Below are 19,428 nucleotides of genomic sequence, written 5' to 3'. Positions count from 1 at the left end.
AAAAAAAAAAAAAAAAAAAAAACCTCGCTCAAATGACTTATTGGGAGCAGATCAAAGTCCGGTGAGAAGTGTCAAAAGTTTTTCAATCCGTTCGCCGGTGCCAGAAATCCATGTCTTTGAACGAAAAGTTGACAGCGTGATTCCGGGAAAGCAAGCCGCTCGTCGGTGCTTGTGCTGGGGCATCCGGTACCCAACCGAGCCGGTGAAGTGAGCTGGAAGTGGGCGGGTTAGCGAAGTACACTTAGCCTCGTTCTCATCCACAACCTCTCAAACCGTCCTCCCGAACCGCACTTATGTTAGTGTCAAACACACATGAGGGAAAACTTTTTTTTCCTTGTCTGTGAACTTCCACTTCAAAGTAATGTCGTTCTTCCGTTGCGAGTCGAGTTTTACTTTCATGGCTGTATTGTTGCGCTTCCGGTGCGTTTTGCGCGTGCTTAACTTCGATTACTGCCCAAGACCAAATCAATGGGCAACGATCAAGTTGGAGCTGACCCGTTCGATCGCCATCTGACCTACAACACAACATTGACTGATTCACTGTCACGATCCCCGGCCTAACAAACTGCCGGACGCTTCATTAGACACACCTAGTTAATGAAAAGAGCTGTCAATCACCAACAAATCATAAAGAGTTAAAACGGCTATGGTTTATTTATATACACACACGCACATATACCACATCCATAGGTCAGCCGGGATAGATTCTATAGATTCTTGTCGCGTGAAAATATGGATGAATGTAGGTGACAAAGTCCTCAATGTTGCCAGACACAAATTGGTTCACCAAACACGGTTACTAATGAATATATTCAATAATTTCCTCATTAAAGCATTGTAGTTGACAATTGACTTTACCACTGCAGTCACCCATAAGGCTTCTGTTTTTAACTTTTTAAAACCATTTGACAAGATGGGTCAGTTTATTCGCTGTGGTGTGTGTTATCGTCCCACCATATAGCTCTCCCACTCGTGCAGAAGATGTTTAGAGATCTTGCAGCGTCACCTTGTGTTCAAGAGTGGTTAATACCGCAACCGAAAGACCTAACTCAACGGTCCTCAAAACTTTTACCCCAAGTGCCGCCTCAAATCACTGAATAACCAAGTACCATCATAATCACCAACATTATGATGCAGTAGTGTTGAAGGCCTAAGTGTTCATTAAATATGAGAGAATTGAGGTTTTATTCCTAAAAATGTAACTTGCTGCAAGAAAAGCATGCAATACAGGTCGACGAAAACAAGAAAAATGTACTAACCGTAACCCTTCCACCGCAATGATTATGACAAACTACGATGACTATATTCAAATGAGTGAAATTAGGTAAGTTGCGAAAAGTAAATCACCAGAGTAAATCACGTCGCGCTCTCGTTCATTCAAGTCAAGTACAACTTTATCGTCAAATGTGCTGTACAGCACAGATGAAATTTCTTCCCTCTCAAGACAACATAAAACAAGAGGAGCCACTGCGGGTGTCCGTGCCGCCATCAAAAGAAAAGTTAACATAAAATGACCAAATAATACAAGATGACACGACACATTAGACACAGACAATCGTGCAACCTTAACCACTTTCCTGCATACACTTTGTTGTTTGAAGCTGTTCTAGATGAAAGAGGAGCGAATCAAAGTCCTTTTCACCAGTGGATCAAAGACGTCATGCTGCAATGCGAACACGTCCGCTACAAGCTAAGCTTGAAAGCAACAAGAAGCTGTAGCATCCATTCACGAAAAAGAGAGATTGTCTCACTTCTCAGTTGTCGTGAAAAAGAATATGACAGATTTTTATTGTTGTTGTTATTTTGTTGCTAGGCACTCATCATAAGGAAGTGGGTGCTTCATATTTTTGTGAGAAACTTCTTGAGACTCTCTCTTGGTGATTGAGTAGCAGGTGGAGAGTTGCGGTACAACACGCGACTTTGACTTAATGCAGGGAAAGTACCATTACCGTGAATTCCATTGTGCTCTGACAGCCTGAACGCTCACACCTTCGTGAACTCAAGAAGCAATTGCCTGGACTGCTTTGCTACACAAATTTTGTGAGTTTGAGTCCACAGGCTGGGGCTGCTCGCCATGCCGCCTCCTACCCAGCAAGCCCTCATCTACATCCTCCTCCTGTGGACCACCGTCCTTTCCCTCAGCCAGGTGGCGTGGATCGCCTTGTACTTCTCCGCGGCAGGGCAAAGCAGCACGGTGAGACCGTCTGGACGGGTTCGGTCTGCATTTGTGTTTTTGTCACTTCTCCGTCGCAAGCGCGCCTCGTACCTTTTGTGGTCTGTGGGCTAGCACAGCTGGTGAGAACTCTTCACCTGCTTGCGGTCTAGCAGCCTGACATGTCAAGACCTGCCTTTGGTGGGACTGTGAATTATATACACGTACAGAATTCAAAACCAGAACGTCTGAACTGCGATGGAGATGTGCGAACCACTTGGCAGCCATGACGAGTCGTGCCATTGAACCCCCCAAAATATGTTCAATTTCCTACATTTTTAACAGAAAATGATGGAAAGAGAAATAATCCATTCGGTCATGAAACTCGTCATTCTAAAAGCAATGTTAATAACAGTTTGTGTCCTAGAAGATTATATATATATATATATTATTTAACTGAAGCATAGAAAGAAGTGTACCACTTTTTTCCAGAGACAGCTCCAATATTTTTTCCCCCTCCCGGGGCTAAAGGGGAGCGTGACAATACACGGGGATTAAAGAAATGCCTAAATATATTTTAGAGGATCAAAATAAAATGCTGGAGGGGCTTAACAGGGGCTCCACATGTTCCTGATGCTTATGTAGCCCCGCCGAGCCCCGGTGTCGCGCCATCCTGGACTATTGAGATCCACTGTACCATCCCAGGGGGAAAAAAAATGGAGCTCTGACTCATTTTATTAGTTGTGCCTCTCAGAAACCGCAGTGAAATTAATGCCGCCACGTGACTGTTTTATGACAACATGACATGATTGGTTGAATCACCCAAAAGTGCTTTGATGACTTATTATGATCTTCTGTGTGCTTTCATAGAAGCGAATGAATGATGCGTCCCATGACTTGATGTGGTTGAAGAGGAACCATTCGGTAAGATAATTGTCGGCTGGTATTTCATCTTGCGGACGTCAAGCTTTAAGGTGTAACGAAATGTACACACACCAACAGACCATCTGTCTCGGATTTTGGTAGCTGCTCAAAGTGCTTCCTGTCTCTGTGCTTATGGCATGTCATTGAGCTTAACCTCTCACGTCATTGCCTCCTTCGGGGAAATGGCAGCGCAATGCTCTTCACTTTTCGTTTGAAGCGTTTGACTCGCTTTTTTTTCTTTGAAGTGTCAAGTTGTAAGAGATGCCATCCTCTTTTGACAGTCTCTTGAAGAACCACCTCAGTCGGGTGAAGGCAGAATGCTCACCTACACGGCTGTCAGAGGTAACAAAAAAAAAGTCACCAGAATTCAATGTTAAAGCCTTAAGCATTGCTGAACAATTTCAATTTGTATCAGCACCTTCACAGACATCCAGCTTTGGCGTTACCATCCATGCATACTGATATCTCAACTCTAAACTACTACAATACTATGCCTTTGCATTTTGGCTTCTTTTAGAGGTACTACTAAAGTAGTTTAACATTTGAAGTAGCCGAACACTTGAACCCACTAACGCAAGGGTTGAAGTACTCGTCACAAAGGCTTTTAAGGGCATAGCCTTGTGTTTACATTGTCAAGTCAAATGGTGCCTTGAGATAAAAGATTGCTTTCTTCCGTGACGGCGTTTGTGTCGGAAAACATTTGTATCTCAAGTCGTCTTTCCCCTATAAAATCAATGGAAATGTAGTTCATTTGTTTCCGCTTTGTTGGCGCCACCAACTAGTCCTTCAACTGCAAGTGAGCCAATGTGAAATGGTGGTGAAGTTGGCCTCCGCCATCGACAGTCGGGGTCCGAAGCGCACGTGGATCTAACATTTCTCCTACTCTTTGTGTTGTCAAGATCTTAAATTCATCATCAGCACCGTGCAACTCAAAATTCAGAATATGTGCAACCGTAGTCACAGTATCATCAAGCTATCAAGTTTGAACGTGTGTGTGTGTGTGTGTGTGTGTGTGTGTGTGTGTATTTATGTATATATATATATGAACCAATTTTCTTTCTAATCTCGTGAGATAATGCTCTCCTTGCTTCCTTTTGTTAATGTTAAGTGTGGTACACACACACTTTGGAAACAAATAACACAGTGACTAACCCCCCCCCCCCTTGAAATGTATCAAATGACTGATTATAAGTTTGAAGGCACCTGTGATGATAATAAGGGGCACATCTTGGTTGAACACATCCCTATGGTCAAAACATTTTCTCGTCGTACCGTCGTTTTTGTCCAGTGCTGTTTCAGAGAGTTTGCTGTTTCAAAAGCAATGTCTGATTTTCTTTGGTTATTGTTTTAATAAATTAATTGGTTGATTAGTTTTCATCCTTCTGCGACTAAATCAGCTTTCCCCACCCCTCCCATAGTGGGCAAGGCAATCCATTGGCTGGCGAGGCAGGCGAACACAGACTTAATGTCCGAGTCGGGGGACACACTAGCCATCATGAAGGACGGGTATTACTTCCTTAGCCTCCAGGTGACTCTGTCCTCATGCGACACACGACAAGCAACCGTGAGCCTGAAGCGCGGCGATCGAGTCCTCCTGCAGGGCCATGTCCACGCCGACACGTGCAGTACGGGCCTTCTCGGCAAGGCAGAGGAGCTGTCTGCCGGGGAAGATATGCTGGAGGTCACCATCAACCCTCCAACGGTCAATGTCGACTTGACGAATGCTCTCACCCACCTGGACGTCATCTACATGTTCAAGTCGTAGAGTCACTGCTTCAGCAAATGGTAACATGCATTCATTCATTTATGGTAAATACTATTGATTGGGTCTACTTAAATCTGTTACTGTCCTTTTACAGGATATATAGTTGGTGAAATTGCCTCTTTTTAAAGCTCAAAAACCTAGTTGTCCAATTTTTAATTGAGTCAGAATTACATGTTTTAACCTTAGTGTTAAGGGTAAAAAATAATTACCCGAGAACATCTTTTCCACCATCACTACAATTCTTATTTCCTTCATGCAGGGATTTTTTTTTTCTTGAATGGAAAATGTTCCCTCTGATGGGTGTGATGGAACAAAAAAGACGCCATCTTTTGTTCTTTATTCAGTATATTTAACACGTGTTGTAAATAAGAGTGAGTTTATGTTGTCACCCGTTCAGTTCAATGGCTGATTGATTTCAAATATTTATATTGTATTTATTTATTGTTAAGCTACGGTATGTTCCCAGTTATTGATCATACATCACATGTGATCTCCCACTGTATACCAGTTCACTTACCGCCAATTTTTATTGCCATCACTCTATGCTAAAATGCCCAATAAGGGGCAAATGTTAACATATTTTTGCAGATTACATTTTGATTTTGATTAAATCCATGGATTAAAAAAATACCTTTATTGTGAAGTTGCATGCATTTGTTGTCATCAAAATATGTACATGGCGTACTGTAGCTCACGTCACATAAGGTACACCCGCACCATCAAATTAAATCCTGTGTAAGAGCTCTCGCAAAAAAAGACACTTTGATCTAGCTCGATAAGGTTACCAAAACATTGTAACCGCGACAAAAAATAATTTACACCGCTGCCTTGGGATAAGAGTTTCATTCATCCCATAACCATTCTAGTATCTCAAATCAACTTTCCCCATTTGAAATGAATGGAAATCCAGCCTAGTTAAGGAAAATAGCACTCTACAATAATGTCATTTCTAAAACTGTGTGTCACATTCAATTAAACAGAATTTAAAGGATTAAACTGTTTACATCGTAATGCTGCCTACCTACAGTGAGCGTCATGAGTCATTTCCGCATATTTACAGACCAGCGGCGTGAACTCAAAGTTTGGAGTTAAAGGCCCTGATCTAAGTACCGGTAGTCGAGGAATAACACCCTCAGTGCGACTAGTGACAACTGCAAAACCCCACAGTGAATCTGCTCCTTCCTCTGGCAACCACGCACCGGCCTCATCGGAGCTCATTAGTCATCATTCCTACCCAAGACGAATACTTTCCACTGTCGCCGAATCTTGCCGAGCGTCAAACCTCAATTGTCAAATTAAAGTCTTTTCCAACAGGAGGCTTCATCACAACCTCTTACTCATCTCGAGCAACCAAATTCTTGCAACGGCAGATTTTCCATTTCCATTCAATAATCATATATTAGCCCTATGAGCATCATTGCCTAAAATCATTTTGAGTTACCAAATCAATACACTGCCAATTTGCTCCCTGTAATTTAGTTTTTTCTTTCTTGAAAATGGTAAAGTATGACTTAGACTAAACACGCAGAAACACAAAGGACTATAGTTTAGGACTAGACCTGTTTGTAAAAATTCATTTCCTGCTTAGACAGCGCTTGGAATGAACAAGGAGAAACAGCGCACTCTAGTGGAGATGGTGCAGTACTGCTTCTTAACGGGCTGTTGGAACGTATACATAATCAGGATATACAGTACAGTAATTTGTGTGTGTGTGTGAATTAGAGAGAGAGTTTGGAGAAGTGTGTGAGTAAACTAGAATATTTACTAACTACAGCATGCAAGCTAAGCTAGCTAGCTCTATTTGATGTTTGAGATTCTGGCTTTAACACAGCATATTAATACCCGATCCGTCGAAGTGCTTGTGAGTGTGCATACGAGCATATATACTTGTTTAACTATTTATAATCAGGTACCTAGGTCACGTGATAATCGTTCCAAATCAGGACGGTTCTTGCTTGAATCTCTGATAGTTAACGATTTGAAAATGTAAGCTGTAGTTTTCAGTAGGGACCAAGCCCTGTCGCAAAGATAAAAAATCTTGCCGTTGACACCCCCGCCCACTAAATTGTAATTGCATTTAGATGACATAAGCAGTACAGACATGTCTTAGGCCTGAGCACAAAAAGGTAAAAAAAAAAAAAAAAGCGACGTAAATTTTTTTTTATGAAAGCGTCTGAAATAGCTGACCCTAAGCATAACACGACGCCATTTATGTCATAAATGCACCAAAGACGTTCTCGTGCGCGATGACCCGCACTATTTTGGAAGTGTCGCTGACTTTGACAAACAGAGCGTCATCTTTGTGCAGGTGAAAGACCCCGCCGAGGAAAGTGTTGCCGTTGTTCTTGTTGTCTGCAGAAGAAAATTCCCTGGCCTGCAAGAGGGGGACGGTGCCGCCGGGGTGCCGGCGAGTGCGCTTCATGACGGTGTGGTGGAAGGTGGCGCTGTTGTGGAAGGACAATTTGGAGTAGACAAAGTAGAAGCCTTCTCGGCGGATCAGCAGACTTCCGTTCTTGTATTCCATGCCGCAGAGAAGACGGCCCGAAATAAGGCTCCAGCCAACTACGCTTTTGCCGTGAGTTGCATCTTTGCCATCTGCAGACATTCAACACAACAGCCGTCAATGCTGTATGCACCATCCCAAAAGACACTTATACACTTCAAGAAATTGGAAAAAAAACCAAATGTGTGAGACACCCAGTATGCATTCGAGGTTAGGAGGTCAACTTCATTTGACATTCTCTAAACTCTTCAACGTCCACTTTTTGCATAGCTTTCTGTTCTCTCACGTCATAATTCGCATCCCAATATGTTTATTTTCAAAAAATTTTAAAGGTGCATTTATTTTTAAAACATGGTCATTATTATCACCTATGGTTGTGAGCTAGAATAAATATATATAAATATTTCAATTACAATTAAAAGTATATGAAAATCCATTTATGAAATGAGTTAAGTAACTATAACTAAATGGGTTAGCGTCAACAAAAAATGTCACGGCTAATTACACATTAAAAGATATGAATTAAAATCAAATAGAAGTATTTTTTTTAACATAATATTAAAAATAAATGACGGGAGTGCTATTTTCTTTTTCAGCAAAACCAACAGCAACAGTTCCCTTTTTTGGGGGAATCCATGTTGTAGTTGAGTCTATCACACTTTCTTGCTTTGATTTCAAAACTTGGGGCCGCTTGCATTCATTGAAATAAAAATAGCGGCACGTGTCAAACTCACCCATCAGGCGTGCAACCGGTTTGGAATCAGGAGTGCAAGTATGTGGAGATACTTTTTTCTCTGTTGGGGGAGGAGGGAAAAAAAGAGGATTTACTATGGATCGAAAACGTCTACACACCCCAGTTTGAATGCCAGTTTTTTGTGATACAAAACCGAGACCAGGATAAATCTCTTGGGGGAATTTTGCCATGAGTATGAACTCTAATTTGTACACCTCCACAGAAAAAAAAAAAAAGAAAAAGTTGTTGCACCCACTCTCCTAAAGTACCGGTAGTAGCACTTGAGACTCACCCATCAGGCGTGCGAGTGGTTTGGAAAGAGGCCTATGATGAGTGGAAGTGTGGGGAGATGCCTTTTTTTCTGTTCGGGGAGGAGGAAAAACAATGATGTCATTTACAGATCTAAAAAGTCTATGCCCCCCCAAAAATGAGGTATGAAAAATGAGACCAAGATAAATCATTAGGGGAGGGAAATCCTCCATGAATGTGATCCTCCATGACTAAAAATAATGTTGCACATGTGTGCACACCCTTTTCTAACTGGGAATCTGGCTGTGCTCGCATGCATCCAAACTCAAGTTAAATGGTGAGTCAGCACACACCTGCCGCCATTGTAAGTCGCTTTGATACACCCCAGATCATTTTCAGATGTTCCAGTAGGCTTTTCCTGACGTTGTTTGGTGACTACTGTATACTGCGCCTTATGAGCCCTCATTTTGGCATTGAATTGAAAAGGCGCCACCAACATACCTGCAGTCAACTTGGAGCGCGACGTTGACGGCGTCTGCAATGCAAAGTGAACATGTCAGACAGATCGAAATGAGATGTCGGCCTCGCTGAAGTGATACTTCATGGTTGCTTGTGCGAGAAGACAGTATGCCGGGGGAAACAGGAACTCGACCACTTCCTTTTGCCATAGTTGCACCGTGTAGGTGTTAGTCTTTTGCCATCCACGAGCAACTTCAAGACCCCAACAGGAAACGCTCACGCATTTTCTATTTCATACGCTGTGTACTGTCAGTACTGTATGATGATACAAGTATAACAAAAAGCCCACCGGCCATCACATCAAACTCAACTGAACATTGTAACCTTTGTCGCCACTTGAGTCAAAATGGCTGCCGCACACACACCATGTCACTTCTGAAAGATACATGGCAGCATACCACTGTGAGTGATAGAATGACGGGAATTTGTAACCAGCCAAATCCATTTTCAAGGCAGATTTTGTGAAAAGAAATTTGACGAACATAAGATTCACCTTTTTTTTCTGTTTTCCAACATCCATTGTTCAGTGACAGGAGCACTTAATCAAATTCTTACTGTATGTGAGAAATATTCATAATGATAAAATTTTGAATATTTCAAAAAGAGACCAAAACTATGCTGATACTCCAAATGGTTCAAGAACAGCGACAAATTTACTTTGGGTGCACCTTTCCGAAGGCGTCTTTGGTGTAGTTGCCCTCGGTTTAAGGAGTTTTAAATATAAATAAAATACTTTAGATTTTTTTTAATTTTTTTTTGACAAAAGAGGTGAAATATTTTTAATGGTTAATCAATTCCATATATTTAGAAATTCATGTAAAAAGTGAAAATCTATACAGATGATACATGTTTTTAAGAAATCAAATGCAGTCATAAAATGAATTTGTAAAGAATAAAAGAAAATGCCTATATCGGTTAAAAAAAATGTCACCTTAGAAAGAGAAAGCAAATATTTTTAATGATAACTGTTTTTTTTTTAAAGGAATAATACATTATTTTTTTTAACTAAAAGAAATAAAACACATGTTACACTTGATAGAAAAAGGCAAACTACATTGAATCTTGAATTAATTTATATGTATATACATTTAAAGGGAAAGAAATTGTATAACCAAAATGCATATGTTGTATATAAATATGTATATATAATCTTTTGGAAATTATATTCAGAGTAAACGCATAAAAGGGAATTTTAATTCAAATTGTAACGCCAAAGTATACGCGGGACCCATTCGATATTTGATTATGATGTGTGTGCAGGGACGCCGATGGGCTACTTACCTGCACGGAATGATTTGAATGCAGGTAGAAGATGAGCAGCGCTTCCAGGACGAGCCCGGTCAGAGCCACGCTCACCAGCATGAAGAGAATCGTCTGAGCCAGGCCAGTGCACCGTCGGGCCCGGCCCGCTCGGGGTGGTAGCGGAGGGGCGGCAGCGGCGTGGCTGTCGACCAAGTAGACTGACCGTGGGTGCCTCATATCTCTGCGGGAGCAAAACTCGTCTGAAGTAGAAAAGTGAAACGGGGCGGTTGAGAGGTGAGACAATGAGCAAACTGGGTGGCTTCTTTGTGGTTGCCTCAGCAACACGAGTTTCTGCGCTCTAGCGGCAGTATGCGGGCGATGACCTTTGAACTGCAAAGGAACCGTGCCTGTTTTTTTTTTTTTAACCAGCATAGTACATTTGTTAAGTGCAGTTTCATTGTATTGAACGTTTAAATCCAATGAAACTCATACGTTTTGTATTTCACTTCAATGCCCAGTTTATTTGAATTGAGGAAGCAGGAAAACAGTGTGCTGACTGGCACTTCACGTGAGGTCTTCAGTGGGACGGTTCAAAATGTCAGGAACAGCCTACTAGAGCACCTGAAGTTTATTTGGGTGAATTGGAGACATTTTCAATGGTTGAATGTGTGCAGACCTCCATTCTATGCAAGTTCTTCAAGTGGAATTCAAGGCCTTAGACAAGGTGGAGGGAATTGTGACCTTGTTTGAAATGTCAGGAAAAGCCCGCTAGAACATGCAGAAAAAATATATATTTTCCATTCTGCAGCCTTATCGGCATTACAAAATGGCTAAGTTTCATGGAAATGGCGATTCTGAGAAACTGAGAAAAAGAACTTTTTGTAAAAGCATGCATTTCAATAGTGTGAGGCATCACTGCCACCAACTGGTCGCTTTTTTACATGATTTACAATGCAAACAGCTTATTCTCATTCACAGATTGCATCAGACCCTCCTCCTCTCTATGATGCAAAAAAAAAGACTTAGACGTACAAGTACGTCCTTGGTAGCCGGGGCCTAATTTTAAAAAGACGTACAAGTACGTCTTGTGGAATGAAAGAGTTAATTCATTTGGTGCTTTGCATCCATCAATCTATCCATTATCTGAGCCGAACATTTCTATCCACTATGCCTACCTAACCGGTTACCTTCCCATCTAAATTGGGACATGGCGTCATGTTTGGATGACCGTTTGCAAGCACGTCAGCTTCCCCTTAATACTACCCCAGGGCGGCCATCCAGATGATCTGGTGCCGACGGATGGCAGATGCCCATCAATTAGCCGCAGGCTACCAAACCAGAATGACTCGAGTTGGGCCGGCCGAGCAGGTTTTGACAGGAGCGCTTTACCGACAACTTTGGTCCCTGCGCTCAGTGCGATTGGGACGATGGCGCGAGCGTGTTGGCTGGCTTTGGCGGCCTGCCTGGCCGCCAACCTGGCCCGGGCTTTGTCTTCGGTGCCCAGTCAAAACATGGAGTTCACGTACTTGTTACCGGCGGGCAGCAGAGAGTGCTTCTTCCAAACTGTAGAGAAGGACAGCAGGCTGGAGTTTGAATACCAAGTACGGTACCTCGTCTCACTTGTCGTAGCATTCTGTGAGCTTTTGTTCCAGGCGTCAAAGAGCACCGCGCCTCTGCTTTACTGCTATTCTTGAATTTGTGGACAAAAGCAATTGGACAAAGTGTTGCGTTGGTCCTCCTCTCACAGGTCGTGTTCTCACTTGGGCCACTGTGATTTCAAGTTATACTACTAAAAAAGAATAATAATAATAAAATTAAAAAAAAATATATATATATATATATATATATATATATATATATTAAAAAGGATTTAAAGAAGTAGTATTAAAAAGAAAAAGGTTCTAGTTATAAGTCTTTGGAATCAAAGATTCTGGTGCTCCAGCAATATTGAGAAAAAAAAAAGAAATTCAAATTTCATTCGTCGCTGCAGATGTGCGTCACAAATGCGATACCTGGTGTCAAGACTTCTAGACTACACAAGAAAAGTTTGGGAAGAAAATTGAGCTTTTCATGCTGGGCCCGACCTGAAATACTTTTATTAAAAATCTATAATATATAAGGGAAAATGTCCTGTTTAATTGGCAGATAATTTTGTTTGAATGATGTAAGACCGTAAACCAACCGCCATTACGGGGATTCTGTTTGTTTTCTGGCGACGTAAAACGCAGGATGTTAGAGAATTGAAACATTCAATAATCTTGTCAGCAAAAATGAACCTGAGCTTGAAATACTTCATTTGCTCTTCTCCTTTGAAATTTACAGTCTTAAAACACAATAATGCGCCGTCACCAATCGGCTGTTTGCAGTATTACACCACCAAAATAGACAATTTCATGATAACTGGACAGTTTTTGGAGTGCAAAATGTAAGAGGAAACAGGAATGTACAACTGTGAATTTCTTTCTTTGTTTCCCAACTTGCATTGTTGAATTGTTTTTGCTTTGGAAAGGCGCGGCTGCTGACGGCGCTTTTGCCAGCGTCTTTCACTAATTACTACGTTGCGATTGACAGTGTCACTGACAGGAAGAGTGGCAGCTTGACAAGCGTTGTGCTTGAAACTGAGCCAAGGCATGTCATCCTCATTGTCAGCACTGCTTTGGGATGGTCAAACGAGTTGCGCTGCACTTGATCAATGTGGATGTCACTTGGAAATTAACCGCCATCCTGAAGCATGATGAATGCGGCAGCGCCGTTGTCTCCATATTAAATTCAACAAAGTCACAATTTTAACAAACTTTTATCCCAGCTGTCTTCGGGCAGGAGGTGGGGGACACCCTGAACTGGTTGCCAGCCAATTGCAGGGCACACGCAGACGAACAACCATTCGTGCTCACACTCACACTTGGGGACAATTTAGAGTGTTCAATCAGCCTGCCATGCATGTTTTTAAAATGTTGGAGGAAATCGGAGTACCCGGAGAAAACCCACGCAGGCACGGGGAGAACAGGCAAATTCCACACAGGAAGGCTGAATCGAACTCTGCACCTCTGCATTGTGAGGCCGACGCGCTATCGAGTCGTCCACCGTGCCAACCTTACCAGAATAATGTCTGGGAAAAAAAACTCTTATACATTCTGTGTGTGTGTTTCAGGTGATTGGCCAGCCGAATTTGGATGTGGGCTTTGTCATGATTTCACCCAGCGGCGACCGAGAAATTGATGACAAGAGGAAAAGTCACGCCATCCACAAGTAACTATCGACCTAGCTAGCTGAACCACCCGTATACATACATATCTAACTGTATACACGCACGCGCACGCACGTATATGATGTGCGCGCCCATTTTTTTAGGCTGGAGCGTACGCATCAAGGTGACTACCAGCTGTGCTTCGACAACACGTTCAGTAAGGTGAAGGCGAAGACGCTGTTCTTCACGCTGCTCATCAGCAGTGCCAACGACACGGCCAAAGACGAGGGCAAGTCCTCAAACGACACTTTGGAGGTGAAGTTGCAGGACTTCAAGGTGAGTGTCGTGCTTTGGCACGCCGGGAAAAGTATACGAGTCACAGCACAGCACAGTAGAATAAATTCCATCCTCAAAATGTTCGCATTCTAACATTTGAACATTACACTATCATGTAATGTTTTGATACAGCATATAAAGGAATGTTGGATGCCTTCCCTCAGGTTTATGCTAAATCTCTTGACCCCACCGACCCTCTGCATACCCGTAGCTTGAAACCCTAATTGGAAACCCTAACCTGAGTTTGAAGCCCTACTTTGAAACCCGAACCCTAATTTGAAACCCTAATTGTAAACCCTAACCCAAGTTTGAAACCTTGCTTTGAAACCCTAATTTCAAACCTTAACCAATTAAAAACCTTTACTTGGGACCCTATCTAAAACTATGAAGCATACTTTTAAACCCTAATTAAAAGCATAACTTTTAAACACAAATTGAAAACCCAATTTGAAACCCTAACCCAAGTTTAAAACCCTAATTTAAAAACCCGCGCGGGTGCAGCAGGTAAGAGTACAGTATTCCCAAACTGATGCCCCTTTGACATGCCACTTCCCATTTGAAATGTTTGAACTTTAAAGTGAACTTCAACTAAAGTGTACCGAATAAATGGAGTCCAAAAAAAATAAAAAATCAAGCCAGTGTAACTTCCTGTACAATTCATGTAGTGATTCTTTCATTAACCACTAGAGGGAGCTGGATTAAATCACGTGGTGGTCGTTGTTGTGGCATCCCGCAGACTCGTCTGGACGCGTTGCACGTGCTAATCCAGAGAGGTCGTGTGATCCAGCTCATGCTGAGGACCTTTGACAACAGAGACCAGCACCTGCAGGACAACAACCTGTGGAGCGTCACCTTCTGGTCCTGCTTCAGTATGGTGCTGGTCCTGGTTGTGGCCTTCTCGCAGGTTCGCATTCTCGAATCGCTCTTCCCCGAGAGCTAGAACGGCATCGGCTGTTGGTCAAACAAAAAGCTTGTACACTCATATATACCTTCAAAATTGTTCCTCTGAGCTGCTTGTATTTCAAATCGGTTGTTGTTGCAAAAAATATAATTTAAAAAAAGTCATAAAATATAGTACGGTGTAATTTTATTGGATGGAATTTTATGTCCACATTGTGAGAGATTCAGGGGCAGGGAGTGTCAAAATTATGAGAATTAGTGTCAGGAAGGAAAAAAAAAAACCTCAGTTGATTTTTGAGGGGGGGGGGTTCCAATTAGATATTATTGTCTCATATCGTGAATAGATTAGAAAGTGTGCAGTCTGAAACGGTGGTCTCACTATTTGGCAAGGTAAGGTAAACCTGAGTGAGGATAAAGCAGGACAGAGAACAGTTGGATGATGGCAACAGGAGGAAAAAGTTATCATTTTCGGAAAACGTGAAATTGAAAGGGAAAAAAATCTAAGAAAAATGTTAAAATATGACACGATGAGTGATGCAACTGTGACAAAAACACTTTGACACTTTGACAAGCAACAGTATTTATTGAAACAAATGCGACGAGAGGAACGTCTGACTATGACAAGAACTCCTGCTGTGACACGAATAAAATATGTGTGCAAAAACTAAATGCAGGTTCACTATTTGTTAATCGGGATGTCACTCCCAAGGCTTTGTCGGCATTAAATTTGAATTCATGTGTGGTTCCAATTGCTCATGATAAGCAATGGCTTCATTATGTGTTGTCAATAAAACAAAAGAAAACATTGTAGTGATTGATTGATTTATTTTTTACAAGGCACACATTACAACTGACCTTTGCTAAACCTTTATCGCTCGAGTAGTTCTCATTTGAATCCGCATTTTTCAACCATGTAGAGTGGATATAAAAAGTCTACACCCCCTTGTTGAAATGCCAGGTTTTTGTGACCAAAAAATAATGTTAATAATTGGGCCAATAATACGAACCGTTTTCCATCAATGTTGCAAAAAAAAATATCACAACACCATCTTTTTGAGAATAAAAGTAAAAATAATATTCCAGTAGGCTTTTCTTGACAATTTTTTGGTCACATCTTGGAACACAGCTTCAGAAAAATTGCATTTTTGGAAAGTGTAGGCAAGAGGAAATGAGTTTGAATTGAGTTTCCGGTCAAATTATTTTCAAAAGCTATTTTGAACGGGGAGGGATATGCAGAACTTTTTATATTCATTGCATTATTGAGCTTGTAGGCATTTACATGAGCGGGGGAAAAAGTTCCCTTGTGTGCTTTATTGGCAGTGTAAGAACAGTCGAGGTTTTAGAGCGGCCTTCCTCCTCTTTTTATTTTGTCCCAAGGTCAGCCAAGGTCACCACAGATTCCGTCGCGGAGCAGGTCGCCTGTTTCAACAACAATCACCGTTAATCTCTGCGCGCGCGCACGTACACACTCGCGCTGTTATGACATTGTGAAGATGAAAACTTCTCCAAATAAACACAGTATCATGACAGCTGCAGTCGAATAAAATAAGATGTCTGTGTGTGTGTGTGTGCGCGCGTGTGTGTGCATGTGTATGGATATATATATATATATATATATATATATATATATATATATATATATATATATATATATATATATGAAGAAGAGAGGAAAAGGACACGTGGAAACACAAAAGCACCAGAAACAAGCCCGTCCGTTATTGTACACAAGATTTGTTCTTGAGTCTTAATGTGTGAGGCTACACTGGCACTTAACAACAACAAAAAGGACATCATCTTTTTATGGCTGCATGGTGAGGTACAAACAGAACGTGGTTACGTCAGATTGTGGAGTGTCCTCCCTTCGGAGTATTTAAATGTTCATTAACATGCAGAGAAATTCAAATACTGTTTTCTGTCAATGTACAGTAAGGCCTTTTTAGCCCCAACATTCGACCATGTACTGTATACTAAGGTGTTTTTAGCTAAACAAAACGACCATGTATAGTGAGGTGTTTTTAGTCCCAAAAAACGACCAGGGATAGTAAGGCGTTTTTAACCGAAAAAACGACCATGTATAGCAGTGGTCCCCAAACCTTTTCCTGTGAGGGCCACGTAACTTTTCGCTTCTCTGATGGGGGGGCCGGGGTCAGTTTGTAACAGCAAAACTGTGACTGCAAGAGTACCTAGACGTAAAAATGTATTGTTTCCCAGAAACCCACACAAAATCAAATAACTTTTTTTGATACACTCTACACTATTAAAGACGTCTTTCTTCTCGGGACACACCACCTCTGCGACAGCATTCATGCATTTCTTGACAAACTCTCCTTACCGCTGCTTGCTATCAGTTGAGCAAACCGAAAGCTAGCCCAAACAGATGGCTGGTTCAGCTGAGCTTGGAGTACAAATGTATTTTGCTGAGCTAACGTTCCTCTTTTTAGCGTTGACAGTTTGTCTGCTCTCATTTGCCCATGCAAAAAAATCGTACTTGTTGTTGTGACGGGATTCATGGTGTCTCCGCAGATTGTATTCTTTGAATACCACCACCGACAGATGAGACAGACAATCTTTTCTTTGCATTGAAAAAAAAATCGTTTCTCCATTTTGGGTTAAATTCCCTGTATTCTGAATAATTTTTTTTCTCTTACCTCACCTTTTCGCCATGATTACGTTCTCTTTGAGAAGGACGGGTTCAGGATTTTTTATTCTGGGGTTGCCAGATAACGGCACAGACCGCAGAAGGATGGAACAAATGCCACGTTATATGTGTTTATGAAATTGTTACTAGCTAATAGTTAATCATAAAAATAGTTCATAACTAAGGAATATTTTATTGCAAAAGCCAAATTTTATGATAAAATACAAATATACATAGATGAAAAATAAATCAAAAGACTCTCTGGTATTGTTCAGGGGGGCCGGACCAAATATGGAGGTGGGCCGCATCCGGCCCGCGGGCCGTAGTTTGGTGACCACTGATGTATAGTAAGGCGTTTTAGCCGAAGAAAACGATCATGTATAGTAAGGCTTTTTTAGCCCAAAAAACCCCGACAAGAATCTTTAGGCGTTTTTAGCTGAAAAAAAAGCGTCCATGTATAGTAAGGCCTTTTTGGCCGAAAAAAATGACCATGTCTCGTAAGGCGTTTTTAAGAAGAAAAAACGACCATGGATAGTCCGGCGTTTTTGGCCGAAAAAAATGACCAAGTATAGTAAGGCGTTTTTAGCCGTTTTTGGCTGAAAAAAACGACCATGTATAGTAAGACGTTTTTCGACATTTTTGGCCCAAAAAAAAACGACCATGTATAGTAAGGCGTTTTTAGTCGAAAAAAACGACCATGTATATAGTAAGGCGTTTTTGGACAAAAAAAACGACCATGTATAGTAAGGCGTTTTTAACCGAAAAAAAAGACCATGTATAGTCAGGCGTTTTTGGCCGGAAAAAATGCCCATTTATAGTAAGGGTTTTTTAGCCGGAAAAAACGACCATGTATAGTAAGGCATTTTTTGCCGAAAAAAAACGACCATGTATAGAAAGGCGTTTTTAACCGAAAAAAAAAACGACCATGTATAGTAAGGCATTTTTAGCCGAAAAAAACGACAACGTATAGTAAGGCGTTTTTAACCGAAAAAAACGACCATGTATACGAAGGCGTTTTGGATCGAAAAAAATGACCATGTATAGTAAGCCGTTTTTAACCGAAAAAAACGACCATGTCTAGTCAAGTGTTTTTAACCGGAAAAAAAACGACCATGTCTAGTCAAGTGTTTTTAACCGGAAAAAAAAACGACCATGTATATAGTAAGGCCTTTTTGGCCGAAAAAAAAGACCATGTATAGTAAGGCGTTTTTGGCCAAAAAAAACGACCATGTATAGTCAGGTGTTTTTAACCGAAAAAAAACGACCATGTATAGTCAGGTGTTTTTAACCGAAAAAAACCCGACCATGTATAGTAAGGCCTTTTTGGCCTAAAAAAAAGACCATGTATAGTAAGGCGTTTTTAGTCGAAAAAAACCCACCCTGTATAGTAAGGCGTTTTTGGCCAAAAAAAAAAAACAACCATGTATAGTAAGGCGTTTTTAACCGAAAAAAACGACCGTGTATAGTCAGGCGTTTTTGGCCCGAAAAAAACGACCATGTATAGTAAGGCGTTTTTAGTCGAAAAAAACGACCATGTATAGTAAGGCGTTTTTAGCCGGAAAAAACGACCATGTATAGTAAGGCGTTTTAGCCGAAAAAAAACGACCATGTATAGTAAGGCGTTTTAGCCGAAAAAAAACGACCATGTATAGTAAGGCGTTTTTAGTCGAAAAAAACGATGATGTATAGTAAGGCGTTTTTAGCCGGAAAAAACGACCATGTATAGTCAGGCGTTTTTAACCGAAAAAACGACCATGTATAGTAAGGCGTTTTTAGCCGAAAAAAACGACCATGTATAGTAAGGCGTTTTTAATCGAAAAAACGACCATGTATAGTAAGGCGTTTTTAGCCTAAAAAAACGACCATGTATATAGTAAGGCGTTTTTGGACAAAAAAAACGACCATGTATAGTAAGGCGTTTTTAACCGAAAAAAAAGACCATGTATAGTCAGGCGTTTTTGGCCGGAAAAAATGACCATTTATAGTAAGGGTTTTTTAGCCGGAAAAAACGACCATGTATAGTAAGGCATTTTTTGCCGAAAAAAAACGACCATGTATAGAAAGGCGTTTTTAACCGAAAAAAAAAACGACCATGTATAGTAAGGCATTTTTAGCCGAAAAAAACGACAACGTATAGTAAGGCGTTTTTAACCGAAAAAAACGACCATGTATACGAAGGCGTTTTGGATCGAAAAAAATGACCATGTATAGTAAGCCGTTTTTAACCGAAAAAAACGACCATGTCTAGTCAAGTGTTTTTAACCGGAAAAAAAAACG

General features: G+C 41.1%; 3 protein-coding genes across 5 annotated transcripts; 2 read left to right on the top strand and 1 right to left on the bottom strand.

The window, feature by feature from the left end:
• Positions 1-301: 301 nt before the first annotated feature.
• tnfsf18 (TNF superfamily member 18) lies at positions 302-7,341 on the top strand. Of its 3 annotated transcripts, none has more exons than XM_086132534.1 (5): positions 302-2,194; positions 3,023-3,076; positions 3,358-3,418; positions 4,495-4,861; positions 7,200-7,341. In XM_086132534.1, exons 1-4 carry the CDS (start codon positions 2,075-2,077, stop codon positions 4,839-4,841), a joined length of 582 nt encoding a protein of 193 aa, XP_085988660.1. In that variant the 5' UTR covers positions 302-2,074; the 3' UTR covers positions 4,842-4,861; positions 7,200-7,341. The 3 variants fall into 3 exon arrangements, with proteins under 3 accessions (XP_085988660.1, XP_085988658.1, XP_085988657.1); XM_086132532.1 differs by having other exon boundaries at positions 7,150-7,293; XM_086132531.1 differs by lacking the exon at positions 7,200-7,341 and having other exon boundaries at positions 4,495-5,484.
• tnfsf14a (TNF superfamily member 14a) lies at positions 5,461-10,342 on the bottom strand. Its single transcript, XM_086132529.1, has 5 exons — positions 10,127-10,342; positions 8,828-8,861; positions 8,370-8,438; positions 8,079-8,138; positions 5,461-7,436 (listed from the first exon to the last, which is right to left on the bottom strand). Exons 1-5 carry the CDS (start codon positions 10,322-10,324, stop codon positions 7,051-7,053), a joined length of 747 nt encoding a protein of 248 aa, XP_085988655.1. The 5' UTR covers positions 10,325-10,342; the 3' UTR covers positions 5,461-7,050.
• A 1,141-nt stretch (positions 10,343-11,483) lies between these two features.
• tmed1a (transmembrane p24 trafficking protein 1a) lies at positions 11,484-15,320 on the top strand. The gene is made up of 4 exons (XM_086132530.1): positions 11,484-11,688; positions 13,239-13,336; positions 13,439-13,610; positions 14,347-15,320. The coding sequence occupies exons 1-4, from the start codon at positions 11,515-11,517 to the stop codon at positions 14,548-14,550; spliced, it is 648 nt and encodes a 215-aa protein (XP_085988656.1). The 5' UTR covers positions 11,484-11,514; the 3' UTR covers positions 14,551-15,320.
• Positions 15,321-19,428: the final 4,108 nt, after the last annotated feature.

Source organism: Hippocampus guttulatus, chromosome 16 (assembly GCF_054856545.1).
Source record: "Hippocampus guttulatus isolate MCC_2025c chromosome 16, RoL_Hgut_1.0, whole genome shotgun sequence".
In the NCBI taxonomy this organism is placed as follows: Eukaryota; Metazoa; Chordata; class Actinopteri; order Syngnathiformes; family Syngnathidae; genus Hippocampus; species Hippocampus guttulatus.
This window is presented reverse-complemented; position numbering and strand designations above follow the sequence as displayed.

Coding starts and splice junctions, on each gene's coding strand:
- tmed1a (XM_086132530.1), top strand. CDS start 11,515: ATGGCGCGAGCGTGTTGGCTGGCTTTGGCGGCCTGCCTGGCCGCCAAC. Junction 11,689..13,238: donor GGCTGGAGTTTGAATACCAA/GTACGGTACCTC, acceptor TGTGTGTTTCAG/GTGATTGGCCAGCCGAATTT. Junction 13,611..14,346: donor TGAAGTTGCAGGACTTCAAG/GTGAGTGTCGTG, acceptor GGCATCCCGCAG/ACTCGTCTGGACGCGTTGCA.
- tnfsf18 (XM_086132534.1), top strand. CDS start 2,075: ATGCCGCCTCCTACCCAGCAAGCCCTCATCTACATCCTCCTCCTGTGG. Junction 3,077..3,357: donor GGTTGAAGAGGAACCATTCG/GTAAGATAATTG, acceptor CTCTTTTGACAG/TCTCTTGAAGAACCACCTCA. Junction 3,419..4,494: donor CACCTACACGGCTGTCAGAG/GTAACAAAAAAA, acceptor CCCCTCCCATAG/TGGGCAAGGCAATCCATTGG.
- tnfsf14a (XM_086132529.1), bottom strand. CDS start 10,324: ATGAGGCACCCACGGTCAGTCTACTTGGTCGACAGCCACGCCGCTGCC. Junction 8,439..8,827: donor GCGCTCCAAGTTGACTGCAG/GTATGTTGGTGG, acceptor CTCCCCGAACAG/AAAAAAAGGCATCTCCCCAC. Junction 8,139..8,369: donor ACCACTCGCACGCCTGATGG/GTGAGTCTCAAG, acceptor CTCCCCCAACAG/AGAAAAAAGTATCTCCACAT.